At 40.5% G+C, this 18558-nt stretch overlaps 1 protein-coding gene across 8 annotated transcripts in view; it reads left to right on the forward strand.

Moving 5' to 3' along the window:
* The first annotated feature begins 275 nt into the window (after nt 1–275).
* RAPGEF6 (Rap guanine nucleotide exchange factor 6) overlaps nt 276–18558 on the forward strand; it is a 139858-nt gene continuing 121575 nt past the window's right edge. For 3 of the 8 annotated variants that reach the window (XR_014561588.1, XM_083728343.1, XM_083728348.1), the window contains exon 1: nt 276–2279. Coding sequence is in view for 7 of the 8 variants with exons in the window: in XM_083728343.1 (XP_083584469.1) it covers nt 2211–2279 (69 nt within the window). In the remaining variant the exon portion in view is untranslated. The remainder of the gene's footprint in view (nt 2280–18558) is intronic. The other 5 variants (XM_083728345.1, XM_083728349.1, XM_083728346.1 and 2 more) reach the window with 3 other exon arrangements.

Raw genomic sequence — 18558 nt, forward strand, 5'->3', positions numbered from 1 at the left:
GCTGTTTTGGAACTACAACTCCCATCATCCCTGACCACTGGTCCTGTTAGCTAGGGATGATGGGAGTTGTAGTCCCAAAACAGCTGGAGGGCCAAGTTTGGCCCGCCTGCCTTAGGGGGTATCTCCATATTGCACTTTGAGGTGGGTGTTTTGTATTATGACGATATGCATAATTTTTAAAAAATAAAACAATAATGGTATTTCAAGTGCACTAAATTCAGCCAACGGTGTTGCTATGAATGAGTTACCAACGCTCCGCAGCAGGAATTATCCTGGTTAACTGTCACCGCCACCGCTCCCTCAGCCAAAAGCTGCGGTCAACCAAGTGCAGGCGCGGCTGTGCTCCGCTCGCTTCCACGCAGACGTATTACGCGGCTACCACATTCTAAATGGAACCGGAAGCCAAGGTGTGTGTGTGAAACGTCCCAACTCTATGGTGTTCCTCTAGCCTTTCAGTTTCTATGATTCTCCATTCCACGAAGGAGCAATGGTTGTGGGCGGGGTCTAGCTCATGCCCCGCCTTTCCCACCAGCCCATTCTGAAGTCGAAAGTCTTCTACTCCTCCTCCTCCACCTCCTCCCTCCGCTAATTGATACTCCGTGTAAGGCGCCCGCCTTCGCGGCTTCTGAAAAACTCCCTGGCTCGGGTGCGTTTTTTGTGGCGAGTGTGAGAAGGGATGCCTTTATCCTCAATTTTTATTTCGGCGAATGGCGGTGGGTTATCTCTCATTTCGTTTCTCTAGAAGGAGAAGCAGCGGAGGAACTTTCGAGTCGCCGGTTGAACTTGTGCGCCTCATTCCCCGCCCGCGCGAAGGACGAGCAGTCCCTGAGAGGACGAGAACCGCGAAGCCAGCCCCGTCCCTGCGAGCGAACGAGTGAGCGAGAGGCAGCGGGCGGGCCGAAGAAAGTCCGGAGACTTTGGCCGGTAACTTCTAACCCAGCAAGTATCCCGCCCGCTCCCCAGCCGAAGGAGGAGGAGGAGAACGAGGGAAAGGACGAGCGGACTCCCTCCGCCTGTGGAGGATGAAGCAGCCGCCGCCTGCGCCGCGCGCCCGTCGGGCAGCCGCGGGAGAAGCCTGGAGGAGCCCCGGGCGGGCACCGCGCCGCTGAGGGGAGGAAGGGAGCGAACGGGGACCCAGCCCGGGACCCCGCGGCCGGACGACGTGCCTGCGCGCCCCACGGAGAGCGGTTTGTGTCGCTTCAACGCCCTCAACGAACACTTTAACCCCCCCCCCCTTTGCCCCGCTGACACGGGAGTTCCTTGCTCCGCGTGACAGAATTGCACACACACACACACACACACACACACACACACACACACACGGGTCAGTCAGGCAGCGTCTCTCCTCCCCGCCCCACATCTTTTTTTTTCTTCTCTCTCTCACTTTCTCTCCCCCCCCCCATTTCACTCTCCGCCCCAAATTAGCAAGTCTCAGCGAAGCTTCCGTTTGTACGAGCGGAGTCCCAGCCACAACCCCCTTTCCCCTCCTCCCATTCCTTCTCCTAAAATTTCACCATCGGATTTAACACCCCCCCTCACCCCCGCCCTCCATATTTCTGGAATCCGTTGGCTCGCCTTGCCCGCTCCGTCCCTCCCTCTTCCCCATGGCTGAGCCACCCCCTCCCCTCCCAACACCTGGATTCGGCCCCATTGACCCTCTCGCCAGGTTTCCCGAGCCCTCCATGTGCTTGATCTGACCCTCTCCCCCCCCCCCCCGGCGACTCTCCCTTGGCGCGGATTCTGGAGGAGAATTTGGCCACCCGACTTCCAAACATTTTTTCCTTCCAGAAACCACAAACACTCCCCTCTTTCTCTTTTCCAAAACATTTTCCTCCTTTGAACCTTGTGGCGTTATGAGGTCTTTTCTTGGATCCCGCTCCCAAGATCCCTGCTGGAAGAGAAGAAGCGGTGTGGCTACTGTTTTCATTCCTTGATCGTGCTGTAAAAAGTTTCTAAACCTTGGAAGGAGATGAAACTCTGTATGTTTTCTTCCCTGCTGGACCTCTCTGGGGATGCGGATTATGTATTGGAGGTGCTGAGATCTTCGTGAAACCTTTCAGTTCCTCAGATTTGCCCGTTGTCTGGAATTACTTTAAAAAAACCCACCACAACCTCTTCAGACCATCATTGTTGTAACAAGGGGGTTTGGCTGGACTTGGGGGAAAAAAACCTTTTGTGAACTAAGACAACTGGATAACAAGAGTAATAGGATGACATCTCTTGTGGATCCCAGGATTAAACAAGCACTGCGGAAAAAGCCATCAGAAAGAACTCAAGAGGTATGTTATTCCGTAAACTTTTCACTTGGTTTCTTTATGCCTAAATGTTGGAGCTGCTTCACATAAGCATTCTTTTGCTACCCTCTAGGACTGCTCAAGGAATTTGGGATTGTATCATCACACGTGACAAAGCACACATGTTTGTTTTGCAGTGTGGGATAGACTGGTAGAAATGCCTCTTGGTTGTTCTTTCATGATTGTGACATAAGTATGGGTGAAATATATTTCTATATGTACATTCCTAAGAAGTGACAAACAACATATTTCTTCCACAGGAATACAGTTCATGTAGGAAATAGTTTTGTGTGAAATCATTATACACACAAATGCAGTGACACACTTTGGGTAATTTTGCAAGAGTTGTAGAAAGGAGAGTTGAATACCCTCCTTTTCACTTTAAAGTCCTTCTGTAACCTTTCGTGAACTTTAAAGAGCTACAGTGCTTAAGACCATAATTTATTAGTCTCAGGAACACAGTAACTTAGGCTGCATGATGTTGATGTGTCTCAGTAAAAGTTGAATGATACCTATTTTTCAAACATAGTTCTTCAAGATTAAAATGGGTATCTAGACACCTAGTTTAAAATATTTTTTGTATCCCCATATAAATTGTTCACAAAGCATGTGTGTAGAAATTTCCAAATTTAATGTGTAGTTGTACACATGTCTGCTCATAAGTGACCCATTGAGTTTAATGGGACTTATTCCTAGGGTAGTGGATATTGGGTTGCAGTGTAGTTATGCTTAGCACTGATGTGGTAATTAAAACTCTTAACCTGTAACCAGTAATACTTGGGGTTTAATGTAAATTATGCAAGGCCATTGTTGTTAGGCTGTTGTATTTTATTCTCAGCCTGGGAATGTTTTTGTTAAAAGTTCTGAATGGAGTCTTTTGAATCATACTTGCTGTGATTATATGTGGTTGAGAGAGGGGGGAAGATAACCATGCTACAGTTGGCGCTTTTTGAGACAGGGAAGCATCTGTTCTCTGTTGCTACTTCGGTTAGCAAAGAATCCTGGAACAAGAGCCTTCTAGAAAATGTGTTGAAATAGGACATAGAAAATAGTCATTGCCAGTAATCTTAATCAATCTCATGTGCATTTCTCACTATTTTGTCTTTCTATAATATTTTGACATTCAGATCTAAGAAACTAGGCTTCACATTACTTCATTTTATGTTTCCTGAACTGGCTTTTTTGGAGACCATACTTGGAAGAATCATTGATTGTAGGGTAGACTGGTTGTTGTTTTTTAAATTGTTCTGGTTTTTAATGTTGTCCTTATCCCTGGTTTGCCATCCTTCAGTTGTATCCACTTCCTGATAAATGCACTTTGATCCCAGTGGATATTTAACTAATTGATGGGAGATCCTTCCTTCCCAATTCAGTTGAAGGATAGTCAGGATTAAGAATAATCATCTTTAATTTCTATCCAGTATGTGTATATGAGGTTCTGAGCACGTTTCTTTACCTGTTTCTTGTTACCTTTTAAAGGGATGAGATGGAAATTGAGCTAACCATATTTGGATAGTAGCAACAGATGCAACTGGATTCTTATTAATCCAGTACTTCTCATCCTAGTGTTGTTTAGTTTCTTGCTGATTATTTGAGCATTCAGCAGTCAAGTTACAGAGATTGCCATTCAACCCCCCTTTTTTTTAAAAAAAGAAAGTTTATAACCAAAACAGAAAACCGAAAGGCTATCTGTCTAAAATGGTGTTAACTAACTGAAGAGACCCGCTAGAAATAAAGAAGCTTGAACTGTTCCATAAAAAACAAGCAAAAGATGTTTGCAGATATTGTGGGGTGTGTGAATATGAACCTTGGGGTCACTAACTACTTTTGGGTATTTTGTGGAACATATGCATTGTTAAATCAAAACTTAGATCACTAAAACTCTGTATTTAGGTAAGTGGTAACTTGAAGCTAGAAACAGTTCAGGTACTTAAGTGCTAAAATGTAGTGGTGGTATAAAATGATAAATCTATATATTCTTCCGTTCAGGTCTGTGTTGGAATAATTAAAATAATTCCAATGCAAAGTGGTAACTTCACATATGTAAACTTGTTGGTGATAATCAAAATTCAGGCTTGACCATTTTTCAGTCATTTCTTCCTCTGTGCTGATTGACCTGAAAGGAATTTCAGGCTTGGTTTTACGTAGGTTGATAACAAGAACTGTTGTATTTTCTGCTTTTAGACAAATAAAACCAATGGTGTACTGCCAGATGTAGTCAAAAGATTTAATAAATAAAAGTTCCTTCAGCATCTTCTGTTCAAGTTTCCTTATTCGATATCTCCCTCAACTAGGCAATAAGCTACCACATACCTGTGGAAATGAAAATATGCTACATATATAGTACAGTGGTACCTCGGGTTAAGTACTTAATTCGTTCTGGAGGTCTGTACTTAACCTGAAACTGTTCTTAACCTGAAGCACCACTTTAGCTAATGGGGCCTCCCGCTGCTGCTGCGCCGCTGCCGCACAATTTCTGTTCTCATCCTGAAGCACTATTTTTGGGTTAGTGGAGTCTGTAACCTGAAGCGTATGTAACCCAAGGTACCACTGTAGTGACTCTTCTCTTATAGAGCTTTCCTTTTGTGAATATAGAAATACACCAGTGGGGTGAGTATCAAAATAGTGAATATCTAAATAGAAACTAACATCTGACAGAGAGAAATACTTGGTCTCTTATCTCTTCCAAAATGGTGCCATCCAGATGTTGTGGGCTACAATTTGGCCCCAGCAAGTAGACACAAGATGATGGGATTGTAGTTGAACAATATCTGGAGGACATAATATTGGCTCATGCTGGTTTAGGGGAACAAGCCAGGATTGTAAACCATGACTTGAAGTTGGATTGCTCTATTATTGTTAATATTTTGTGTGTGTGTGTGTGTGTGTGTGTGTGTGTGTGTAAATACAGCATGGTTTAGGTTAGGCATACCCAAACTTGGCCCTCCAGCTGTTTTGGGACTGCAGTTCCCACTGATCCTGTTAGCTAGGGATGATGGGAGTTGTAGTCCCAAAACAGCTGGAGGGCCGAGTTTGGGGATGCCTGGTTTAGGGTGTTTATAGTTTCTCCAGGTTCCGTCATAATAATTAACTTTCTTAAAATAGAAGCAAAAGTTTTCTACCTCATATTGCAGCAGCAATTAAAAAAGCTACCGGTACTTTTAAAAGAAAGTGGAAGTAAAATCTTCTGAACTCCTCCAAGTTGAGTGGGAAGGGTCTGGGGAATGTGTGAGCCCAAAGCTCACTGCAACTCCTTCTATCTTGTTTGTGTTGCATTTGGCTTAGTGTGATGTGGAAATGATTTAGTGTTGGATGAATGAGCCTCTGGCTTATGGATTATATCACTTTTCTTCTCTGTTATGACTGCAATGATGCAATGGGCAGCTTTTACTTCCATTTTAAACTTCTTGCAGTTACTTGTTATATCTAAACCCCAACAAGCCATAGTTGGTCTTAACCATGGCTTATTCAAACCAAACAACTTTAAACTGTGTTCTATGATTCTGGTTGTTTCTGTAAACCATAGTTAAATATTAGCCACAGATACAGCAATAAACCACAGTTAATTGAAGACTGCAGCTACACTGAGGGAAGAGAAGGAAAACATACGTATTTAATGTTATACAAAGGCCCATAAGCTTTTATTATATGGGCTATATATGAGTGGCTTAGATCCAAATGAACATATAGGCAGTTTTCTACTCCTAAGAAGGTTTGGGCTTGTGTTTCTCAAATAGAAGTCCTCATGGAAAACTTCTTTTGAAACTGATAAAAAAAGGAAATGGGACTCTGCCATTCAAATAAAAAAAGGAAGATTCTTTGGGGTGTGCTCAGTTCCTTAGTTTGAAGTTTGGTCTTTGAATCTTGGCCAGTACACAGACCTTAGTGCTATCATGCAAAACGGAAGCAAATCATTTCTTTAACAAGAAAATGCTTAGAAAATAAGCATTCTTACATTAAGCATTCTTAGCAATAAAAATTTGATATTTAGTTAAAACTGTGACCTCTTTGATGGTATATTGTAATTCTGTGTATAGTTTGCCTGGAGTAAGAGAACTGAATGCTTCTGAGGTCAAACTAACATTAATATTTGAAAGATGGTTAGCTGGCCTTCAGCTGTTACATTTAACAAGATGAGTATGGCACTGCGCTTGGACACATAACAAGCCTTTCTCCCAACTTTGAAGCTGTAAAGGTGGGTAAGGATTGTCTTGACAGCTTTGTTTTGATCTGTGTCCCTTCACCAGCTCTGAGGTTGGGGGGAAGAGTGTGTTGATTTGGCAGCTATTTGGTCACTGGCTTGGCCCAGCAGGGCTCTTCTCATGTTTCTCTTATGATTGGAGTTGTAGTCCAGCAACTTTGGGAGGACACTATGTGAGCTACCTCTGTCCTTCAGCATTATGTGGTTGATAGGTGGGAAACTGGCACATTAAAAAACAAACAAGCCAGATAAATAGGTAAATACCTTGGCCAGTTTTACCACTGTTTAAACTTCAAATAATAACAGATTGTGTAATAATAGGAATAATATATGTGGCATTTCAGTTATCCCTTTTGTAATTATGTAGTTAGGAATTTTATTTGTAATAACTGTCATAAAATCTATTGGGTAAATTAAACACATTCATGCATAGGTCTCTACCCAAATTAAAGTGATAATTATCAGTGATAGATGCATTACTATTAGAAGCACTGCTGTTGGTATAAGTTAACCTTGCTTTAGCCTATTAAAATAGAAACTATTATGATTGTTTAGTCTACTTTAGGGTTTAATGTGTGATACTAAAATTCATCTAGGTGTTACATATTATTATTTTTTCTTCAGGAGTAAGTTCTTGTTTTTCTGGTAGAGTTCCAATTCTTAACTGTGCAATATGCAAAACATATATGCTAACATGTTGGCTCATGTTTAAAGAGATGGAAAACTTCATGAATGTGTGTGAAATTACCACGAGAGTGATATTTATCTTTAAAATATCATTGGAGCATTTTTGGGGGGATGGGGGTAATAGTAGATAAGTTCCTAAACTAATGAAGGCCTATATGTCCCTATATTGAAGTGCTTTGAAGTGCCTACTTTGTAATCTCGGCAAATTTTTGGGCTACTTAAGACAATGTTTTATTGCTTGAGGCCAATTTTGTAGGAAATCTTTTGAAATATTTTAAATCATAAAGTACACAGGCAGCATGGAAAGCAGGGCCTGAAATTACCTGCAACTTCGCTGTATTTCACTAAAATATGAAGTTTAATGGCAGGTAACATTTGGGCTATTTTTGGCTCAGTTTTATTCAAATAATACACAGTTTAATATAATGATTGATAACATATTTTTTACAATACAAATATATTAACAGTATTCAAAATGGTGTAGGAAGATTTATTTATTCTGTGAGGGCAGAGGATCAGGTTTTGATCCTCTACACACTTACCCTGGAATAAGTCCTATTGAACTTAATATGGCTTATATCTGTGGATGTATAGACTTGTGCTGTAAGAGACATGGACAGAAATCCTAACTCTGCTTATTAGGGAGTGAGTTCTGTATACCTCTGAGTAAATATGGCTAGTATTGCACTGTTTGATTCCTCTGTCTGCAGGGTACACCAAATGTAGATGTAGAGGAGAGGCTCTTTCATTAGTGTTGACATTGATAATGCTGATCATGTAATACTAACTGTGAGGAAGAACTAGAATCTAGACCCCCTCCATACACACATTGTGCATTTTACACTTTTTCATTAATTTGTATTACAGTAGAGTAGCTTCTATCCTTGTTGACAAGATATGTGCTACTACTTGAGCATGGTGAAGTTGTAAAAGTAGTACGTAATTTGGCACTGGGACTGATTGAATGAAAATTAACAAAAAATGCATGCAGATTTACAATTAACTTTGGTGTATTATGACTAATGTTTATCAAGAAGGTGTCCAGAAAAAAATCCTTATTTTCCTTTGCAACAGAAAAGCATCAGTGGGTACTCACTTCTTCAATTTTGTAGTGATGAGTTCCGAGGTTTGGATTTTCTGATACAGAACTCTGGAAAAGTATTGGGATTCATTTCTCTTTATTTACAACAAACCAAATTGAAAACAAACACGGGGCTGTATTCAGCTAAACAGTTGTGCCAGCAGGAGCCAGTGCAACAAATCCTGCTAGTGCAATGAGGCTTTCTCCTGTGTGTTCCCCACACTTCCCAAATCAGATCTGAGGGGTCGGGACAGCCCCCCCCCCCCAAATAACACGCAGGGGGAGGAGAGGGGAGATGGAGAGGAGATGGAAACGAGAATTCTTCCCACTGTTTGCTACTTTCTTCTAAAAATATGTAATTTTATTTTACTATTTCAAATAATACTGTATACAGTAGATGATAATGGGGAACATAAATGCATGTCAGCTAGGCTTTCTCTTTTGGAGCTCACTGCGTTTGAAATTACTTTTCTGTTGCAAAATAGCAGAGTTACAGCTTTTCTGATTTTTTGAAATTATTTTGTCACATCCTGTTAAAATACCTTTTTGGTGGATTATTGCATGGTTCTTTCTTTTGAAGGACTAATCCCTCTTTCTCCCATTATTTAAAATCATGGAAGACTACTAACAAAGTTGCTCTGGTTGCAACTGTTGTTTTCTGTTTATGCCATTATTATGAATTCTCCTTTAATATACAAAGTGTACCACGCACCCAGATTCCCTAGTGATGAACACTGTAAAAAAGGCTGTAATAAAATTCTTGCTGACAGCATAACAAAAGGCCTGTTGTGCTGTTGCACAGCTGAGCGAAACAGAGGAAAACATCTGCTTCTTGTTTCCAGAAATAACTGGTATTTTGAAGTAGAGGTTTTTTTTCATGGGTCCAATAACTTCCATGCTTAAATCTTTTAGGTGCACTAAGGAGTTAGTCTTAGCTAATTGTTTCCCTCCATGACCTATATTAATTAAGCAACTTTTTATAATTTACTTTTAAAATAAATCATCTGTTGTTTCCAGAAAAACCTATCTCCCCAAATAGTTTTGAGCATTTACAAATGTGTGGTTAAAAATCAACATGGAAATGTGTTCAGTTGAATTTTGGCTTCCTTTAATATAAAAGTTTTTTCTTCTGAAGTGTGAGGTAGGGATAATGGCATATTTTATCACTTGTATCCTGTTTTGTTTATGACAAATCCTGTGTTAGGGCTTCCCGTTCTAGAGGTCATAAAAGTCAGCTGGCAAATTTGAGCCAATGAGTCAGGATGTCCTGAATTATAGGGCACATCCCTTGGAAGACTTTCCATTGCATAACTGCATGACGGATGTTTTGGGTTCTATATGTATTTGTACACTTCAGTAGCTATTGTGAACCTATTTTCTATATGAACCTATTTTCTATATGGAATATATGCTTATAATGGAGCTTTGCTATCCTTCATCCCATATGTCATGAAAAAGAAAGCTTTAAAATTAAAGATGCTTTAATGATTACACTTCCCTGTGTTATGAAGGTAATAGTCTTGATGGAGCTATTTGATACCTGTCTACATAGTTAAAGCAATCTTTAGGATGCATCATTGCTCAGTAGGTCAGCCAATGACTAATGGGGAGTGAGGTGTTGACCAGTTATAGCATAGCTTAGTGACAAACATTGTCATCGTGGCCCAGGGAGAGAGGGAAAAATAGTGGAAGTGAACAGCTGGCTTCGCAATGGTGTAAACAGGAACGGTTTGGATTCTTAGATCACGGACTGCAGTTTCTTGAAGATGGACTTCTGGCAAGCGATGGGCTGCACCTCACAACGGTTGGGAGGAATGTTTTTGCCAAAAATCTCAGAAACCTCATCAGGAAGGCTTTAAACTGACTAATGTGGGGGAGGGAGACAGTGCTCCTGAAGGTAGGAGTCTATCAATTGATGAAGATGATCATCCAAATGTCATAGACCGAATGGAGCAAACAGCACGCAGACCTAGTGGTGGGAGGAAAAAATCCTAAAATAAGAGACACGGGGAATGATTAATGGACTTCAATGTCTGTACACAAATGCGCAAAGCATGGGAAATAAACAAGATGAGCTTGAGCTCTTGGTACAGCAAACTAAATATGACATAATAGGCATCACTAAAACCTGGTGGGATAAGTCCCATGATTGGAATGAAATAATGGAGGGATACAATCTATTTCAGAGAAACAGACCAGACAAGAAAGGAGGAGGAGTGGTGTTATATGTCAGGGATGTGTATACCTGTGAAGAGATCCAAGATTTAGAACCTCAAAGCCAAAGTGAGAGCATTTGGGTCAAAATTAAGGGAGAGAAGAATAACAGAGACCTCATTGTGGGAGTTTACTATAGATCCACAAGCCAAACAGAGGACATAGATGATGCCTTCCTGGAACAGATGGCCAAGCATGCAAAAGGAAGGGAGATAGTAGTAATGGGGGACTTCAATTACCCGGATATTTGTTGGATGTCAAACTCAGCCAAGAGCATAAGGTCAAACAGATTCCTCACTGGCCTTGCAGACAACTTCATTGTCCAGAAAGTGGGAGAAGCAGCAAGAGGAACAGCCACTTTAGATCTGGTCCTAACCAATGTTGATGACCTGGTTAATGGGGTAGAAGTGGAAGGATCATTTGGTGAAGGTTAGGTGGTTTTTAATAAACAATATTCCACTTTTATATGTAGGGAACACAACACAGTAATACAACTGATAATTGGAGCTGGGCTCATTTTACGTATACATCCTTGTACCTAAAAACTAGTCACTTTTTGCAAGAACCAGCTTGTTAGGCTGGTTAGACCCATCAGCACTTATGAAAAAGTCATGAGAGAATTCTTATTACAGTGAAACAGCATTACCAGTTTAGAAAAAGAAATAATAGATTTTGGTGGTCTGTAGAAAATCACATATAAACTGGGATAGAATTTAGTCCTTTTATGAGGGAATCTGGATTTATTAACACTATGCCAGTTCTGTGCTAGCCAGCTGCCTAAATCTAAGGTGGTACTGGGGAAGCACTTGTGAGCTGCCCTGACAAAGCTGTTTTTTCCTTGTTAAAGTGAAAGTAGTAGTAGGCTGTTGAGAGTGGAAATAGTTTAGGGCATGGGTAGGCAAACTAAGGCCCGGGGGCTGGATCTGGCCCAATCGCCTTCTAAATCCAGCCCGCGGATGGTCCGGGAATCAGTGTGTTTTTACATGAGTAGAATGTGTCCTTTTATTTAAAATGCATCTCTGGGTTATTTGTGGGGCATAGGAATTCGTTCATTTTTCTTCTTCAAAATGTAGTCCGGCCCCCCACAAGGTTTGAGGGACAGTGGACCGGCCCCCTGCTGAAAAAGTTTGCTGAACCCTGGTTTAGGGCTTCATACTACGGAACAGACTGGATTAAGACCAGAATCTCAGCCAAAAAGTACACATGTGCCTCTCATCATAGGTTTCAGTTTAAAATTCTCTGGATGGTGTTCTGAACAAAATGCTTTCTTCCAATTAAGGTGATCAATTTAAAGCACTAAATCTGCTTAAGACATGCAAAATACTTGGAACTTCTGTAGTACATAACATATAATTAGTAAACGATTTAGCTTGTTTCAGACCTTTTCGGAAATCAAGAACAGTCTGTATGAAAAAACTGCCACCAGTGCCCCACTTTAAACAGTTGTTGCCAAGTGGTTCTTCTGTTTGTTCTCAGTGTTTGCATTGTAAAAATATTGTTTTTTATTGTTGTTACTATGGTTTGGTTAGATACCATAATTTTTGGTCCAAAGGTCCCAAAGAGATTCAGACCTCTTGTAGATTGCCATGTCAACATGACAAACTACACACACGTTACAGACGTCATGTAGAAAATGTCACATTTGGTAATGGCCCGAACTCATATTGAGAAATTGGAGGCATTATGTTATGCCAAATTGATTAAAACAGAATTGGTAATATGATGGATGGGCGAGGCCCACCTGGTTGTTCTGCATCAAGAGGTATTACTGTGATAACCAGTGAGACTGCTTACTCTGCAGTGGCACCTTGCCTATGGAACACCCCCCCCCCCGGGATATATGAATGACATTGACTCAGAGTTCGGCATCTGTTGAAAACTCTTAGTCCAGCAGGCTTTTATTGGGACTTAATCACAGTAGTTTTTTTTTTAATATAAAAGCATTACTGACGTGGTTTGACTCTATGTGGCCCTTACCCGCATCCTGCATCCTGACTCTAAAAGATGGATGCAACTGCAGTAGATAAGGCCTAGTGCAATCCCAAGCTTATTGCTTAAAGGAAGCAAGTTTTCAGCATGTCTTTAGGGTTCTATTTCTTGTTATCAATTACTGGGTTTTTTAAAAGCAAAATTAAAGCAGAATTTTTATATTCCTTAATGAATTGCTTGTCTAAATCTGATTTCTAAGTGAAAAACATTTTGCAGGTTTCTCTGGATGACTTTAATCTATGTAATCAATGAATACTAAATATTTTGTACATCCAAGGGGCTTACTAGGAGCCCTTTGTAACTATGCAGAACTTGTGGTTGTACAAGAAGAGCAGTTTGCTTTCTTAGAGTAGTTATGACCAGGGTCCTGAAGTGCTGAAGTAAACTTATTTTCGTAGCCTTCAATGTGGTTACTACATTTCCAGCAAAAAAAAATTAAGAACTATTTTTAGAAGTGGGCCTCAGCAGGAAGTAAAGGAAATCAGATAGGTTCCAGCCTCTGCAAATTAAGCAAAGGGGAAGTAAACACTTAAAAACATTATATTCTTTCTGATTTTCCATACAGTCCTAAAATATTTTTTGCCTCTAAATCGTGTTGAATTGTTTTGGAATGTGCATGCTCTTTTATCTAGTTGAAATGATACATCAACATCATTTAGATTGCTAATAGATTAGAGCCACACACCCCGCCTTCTATAACCAGAAATTCCCTCTTCCTCCACCTGAGAACTGTAGTGCTGGCATCCTCTCAGTCTTGCTGATGCCAGTGTGCTAGTAAACATTGGAAACAGATGTCCTTCCACTTTTAACACCTGCAAATGCTCTTGGCAAGCAGCCTCTCCCTTCAAATCCTCTTCCTCTGGTTTACCTTTAGTTGAAGGTTTCCCACAGCTGCCTGGCTTGAGTGGAAGTTACCTCCAAAATGGGTTGAATGCCCTTTTGGAATTTTGTTTCCTTTCATTGTCTGTAGCCTAAGAGTATTTTGATAAAGGTTGCTTTTGGATATAACCTGGATATACAGCATCTTCAAATTTTCTGAAGAACAGACTGGGTAAGTTATGTCCGTTTTTGAGACTATATAATGACCAGGGGCAATCAAAGCAGGGTCTTTAAGCCATATCAACCCTCCCAAGGCTTTTATTCTCGAAAAACCTTATCCTGGGCTTCTGTTCTTAAAAAATTATGCTAGGTAAATTCCCACACAGCAGCATAGGCTGAAGGCCATGGACTAAACCTAGGGCTGGATATGCCCTATATTTTACACCTAGTATATAGTAGCAACAGCATGTAATTATATTGTACAGTATCTGTAAAACCTGCTAGTGGGAGATGCCAAAGGCTATACAGTACCGTGTTTCTGTAGGCATGTTTAGAATTAAATACTGTAAGATCTTAACAATTACTATTTTACAGTATATTTAAATGTTCAGTAGTTTGCTGAGAAGTTTTCTGTCATTAAGTTTTAGCTAAGACTCAAATCATCCTGTCAGAATAAGGGCTGCAATTAGTGAAAAGAGCAAGAATCTTCTCTCTGTGATGATTCAGATGCAGTATCAAATCATGGTGTGCAGTGTAAAGTACGTGAACAAGAAGTGAGAAACATCTGATCTTTCCCTCTACCCTCCATTCCATATGATCTTGGTTGAGAAAAGACAACATTTTGTCATTTTGTCAAACCATGGTTTGCATACAACCAGAACAATTGCAAATGATAGAAGTAAATACTCAAAGGACTGCTTGGCGTTCTTCAGAAAGAAGCTGGGCAGTCAGTTTTTGTGGATATGCTAGCTCTGGATTTCCTGCATTGAAAGTGTCATTGCTTCCTCAGTCTTCATGCTTCTGCGAAAGGGGAGGAATTGTGGGTGAAAGAAATGAGGAAACATTTTAGCCTGAGGTTCCTCACTAGTGATATGAAGAATTATCTGCATATGTTTATGTTTAATATGTGTGAATGCATTTTTATTGTATACTACAATGTGCTTTCATATGTTAAAACTAGTCATAGAAGTTGGCACTTACATATAGCTGAGATCCAAATGTGGAGATGCTCAGCAACTTGGAGGCTTTTGATTAATATTTATGTAAGAATCCATGAGTTTAATTTGTGTATAGTGAATTAACTAATTTATTCATTTTACCTTTTTGACTTTTCCCGTTCCCCCGATCTCTTGGCTCAGGCAAAGTTCAGCATCCCTCATTAGTACATAATAAAGATGTACTAATGTGGAGCCTTATTTCTTTTAAAAGGTTCAGCAGACCATATTTAATTTCAGAGTGGGATATCTCACAACCCTTACAAAGCAATATAGAAGATTTGTCACCTATGAACTTGGAGGGTAAGGTGGAAGGAGCTGTTGAAGCTTATCTTTGCAAGATAAGAATGGGATGCATTATTACTATTAATAAAGTGTCATCAATGTGCATGATAAAAGTTTATCAATATATCTGGCAAAAAAATCAGGAATATAGGCAGGGCATGGAATATAGTGGCAAGCGTGCCTCCTGTAATAAATTGAAGCTGAATCCCAAGAAGGTGGAAGTTCAGTAGGTTGGTGGTTCTAGGGTGTGATAATTAAGCAGATGCCGTGTTGAGGATGGGGTTATACTTCCATTGAAAGAGCAGGTTCCTAAAATATATTATTGCAGAGGAAAACATCCCAGGCAATAAACTAGGAAGTACAGAATCCTCCTGCGATAAATCTCAAAGGAAATAAAGGAAAAACTCAATCTGCAGGACGGTGTAATACTATAAAGACTTCTAGTTATCTAGAACATATGAAATATCTCAAGAACTAATAGAAATGCTTGCTGCTAACTGTCAAAAATGTGGATATGATGCAACAAAGAGATAAGGATGCAGTTGAGAATTTTGCCACACAGACTGTACTAAAACATTCTGGAGGCTTGCAGATGTACACCATAGCATGCAAAGGGAGAGCTGTGTCAGACGCCAGCAGTAGGAAAAATATGCATGAATTGCCACAAAGTAAATCAATTTTCATGAACTTGCTGTCTAATTTGACAAAGGAGCAGAGGAAGTACAGTGAACATATGCAAGTCAACCAAAAAATAAAATAAAAAATTCACAATAATGATACAAGAATGTTCTCAGTCTTCAATTCATGGGAAAGAATGGGGGCCTGTGTTACATAGGGACTTAAGGAAACACCAATAAAATTCATGATTGCCATTGAAGCACAACTGCATCCATGGGAGAGAATATAGGAGTTACAGCTTAGGGCACAAACTGATATGTGAATCTACAAAAACTAGTACAGTAGAATGAAAGTGGGGGTGGGGATATCACCCTCTTTGGAGTGCAGTGTTTAGTGCTGATAACAATGAAAAATGGCAAAATCCAGTTTTTAACGTGGTAAAGTTCCAACAGTCACTAAACCTAATAATAACCACAATGACTGTACAATCTACAGGAACTCAAAAGGGAATCTTCAGCTAACTTGAGGGCATGGGATGTACACCAGGATGCTACAGGGTCAAGCTAGTTGCAAATACAGTGCTCGTTGTGAATGTCACATACAACTGGTACCAAGCCAAAAGTCAGTATGAGCTTCTGTGTATGGAGATGGTTGAAGAATCTTCAGAATGAGTTTGTTTTGTGGTTGCAGTAGACCCTGCACCCTGCAGTACAAAATAGAAATCTTGAGATCTGAACAAAAAGGATTTTCTTTGCCTTTACTTCTCAATGGGTTGGATTCAGAGCTTGCTCTTGCTGGCAGTAGCATTCCTTTAGTGAAGTTCCAGTTAGCATGCCCCATTGACAGAAAGGTGGCAGGGTAGGTGATTTTATGCCAACTTTCCTATGCCTCTGAAACACCTGGAGGAGGGTGTTATAAGAAACTGCAGTGGAGGAGGGAAGACAAAACAGGAATCTTCTGCTGGATTATAAGGGGTCCTTCTGTTCATGTAAGGCAGAGTCTGGATCCAGTCCTATGCCAGTGGAAGCTTCAAAAGAAGTTGAAAGCTGTGTTGTAGGGAATGAGCTTTGTCCCTTCCATCTTTTTGTTGCCTTCTAATACATTCCCCCCATTTCCCCCTCTGGCTCTTAACCCTTGTACTGAGAGCAGAACTAAGTATGGTTAGCCTGGATATGGTTGCCCTAATAAAGTACCTCAGAGCTACCCTCAGCAGCTTGAATCACTTAATTTTCTTTTCTTTTTATTGCTTTACTTTTTTTCAGTATGGCTTTGAGATTAATGGGTGGTTCATGCAATATTCCCTCCTTCAGTATCATGTGACAGCTCCTGCACTGCTGTGGAAAAAACAAAACGTAAAAATGGCAATTTATTATTTTGTTTTGTTTGTCATAGTTTGTATCCAGCATTTTCTGCAAGGAGCTCAGGGTGTTGTATATAGTATTATCTTAAACCCCATGAGGATTGTTAGACTGAGACCAAAAAATAGTGGTATGGTTCATATGAAGCGGGCCACAAAAGTACTATGATACGGAACTCATGGGCCGCACATTACCTTGTTGTGTGTGTGCGTGGGGGGGGGGGGAAGCAAGGCCAAAATTTAATGCCCCCTTAGCCTCTGCTTCCTACCCAAAGCTGGCTAAGAAAGGGTTCTAGAGCCTCCCTCATTTCCTTTTCAAAGCTGGGAAAGTACTAACTAGGCTTTGGGAAGGAGGCAGAAGTACTATAGGGTTCTGTCAGAGCCCTCATGCCTCCTTCCCATAGCACTGGACTTTGGAAAGGCGGCTGGGAAGCATGTCAAATGCTGAGGGCTGCCAAAAAAAGGCATTGTGGGCTGCTTGTGGCTTTCAGGCCATGTGTTGGACCACCCTGGTTTAGACACTTAGTGTATGGCTGTGTTCTTTGCCACAATTGTATGTATGACCTGAACGGAACCTAGCAGAAAAGCATTCAGTGATACTTACTCCAAAGTATGCATGCATAGGATTGCAGTCTCAGCAAGACTTGCCCAAGACACAGAAAGCTTCATGGCCTGAGCGGCCATTTGAACAGATATAATTTCCTGTGATTTGACCAAACTGCGGGAGGCAGTGGAAGACAGGAGTGCCTGGCGTGCTCTGGTCCATGGGGTCATGAAGAGTCGGACACGACTAAACGACTAAACAACAACAACAACAATAATTTCCTGTGATCCACAATGGTGGACTGATAGGACTGAATGGTGACCAGCGTGGACGGAGAGAAGGATTTATCAAAGGGGGGAAATCTGCACTGTATATTGTATGTGTTGATGCTCTTTTTTCAGTCGTTTTTATCCAACTCTCTCACAGTTCTTATTCCCAAGCATAACTGATTGACCCCATTCTAATATGTTTAATGGAGGCATTCTCTTAAAAAAGTGCTCTTTAAGGATTTCATTTTGTCAAGAGTCAATGTTGAATGAAGTTGCTTGGTCTTCCCACTAGGTGGCTCACACAAGCTACAATTCATATTGTACTTCAAATGTATAGAATTGTCATATTTTAGAACTAGTTTTTAAAACAATCTGAGAAATTATGGGCAACAGTCATCAGATCCTAAAGTGATGTAGAACAATACGGTGGTAATAAGCAGATGCTGCTTAAATAGCACAAAATTTAAAATTTGTTTGAAGCAGTACATTAATGTCTAATAAACTTGTGTATGGAGTACGAACAGCAGTTGCTGACCATGGCTTGTTAAGGAGAAGCAAGCTATGATCCAGGTACAGATGTAATGCCAAACAAAGCTTTGTGGCTTATTTATTGCTTCTGCTTGCAGTGATTAGAAGCAAAAAGCAACTGACTGGGCAGAGTGCCTGAGTCATCTGTTCATTCATTGGAAGCAACTAACTAACGATGACTTAGCATGATCTATAAACTAGAACAGAGGTTTGATTCAAAGCATAGCTCAGTTTCTTAGCTGCTTTGCAACATCAACTCTTGTAGCATAACTATTTGCAGTCCAGTTCCAGTGCATATAATTTGGTGCCCTGGAATAGGGAACACTTTTTTGGGCTGATCCTAACACGTTTAACTAGAATAGAATTCTTCTGAAACCAGTGATACTTGTTTGTATGTATATGAATTTGTTTTAGGTATAATATGCATTAACTAGGAAAGATGTTAGGAAATAACAGGT

Source organism: Podarcis gaigeae (assembly GCF_964106915.1).
Source record: "Podarcis gaigeae genome assembly, chromosome: 2".
NCBI classification, from domain to species: Eukaryota; Metazoa; Chordata; class Lepidosauria; order Squamata; family Lacertidae; genus Podarcis; species Podarcis gaigeae.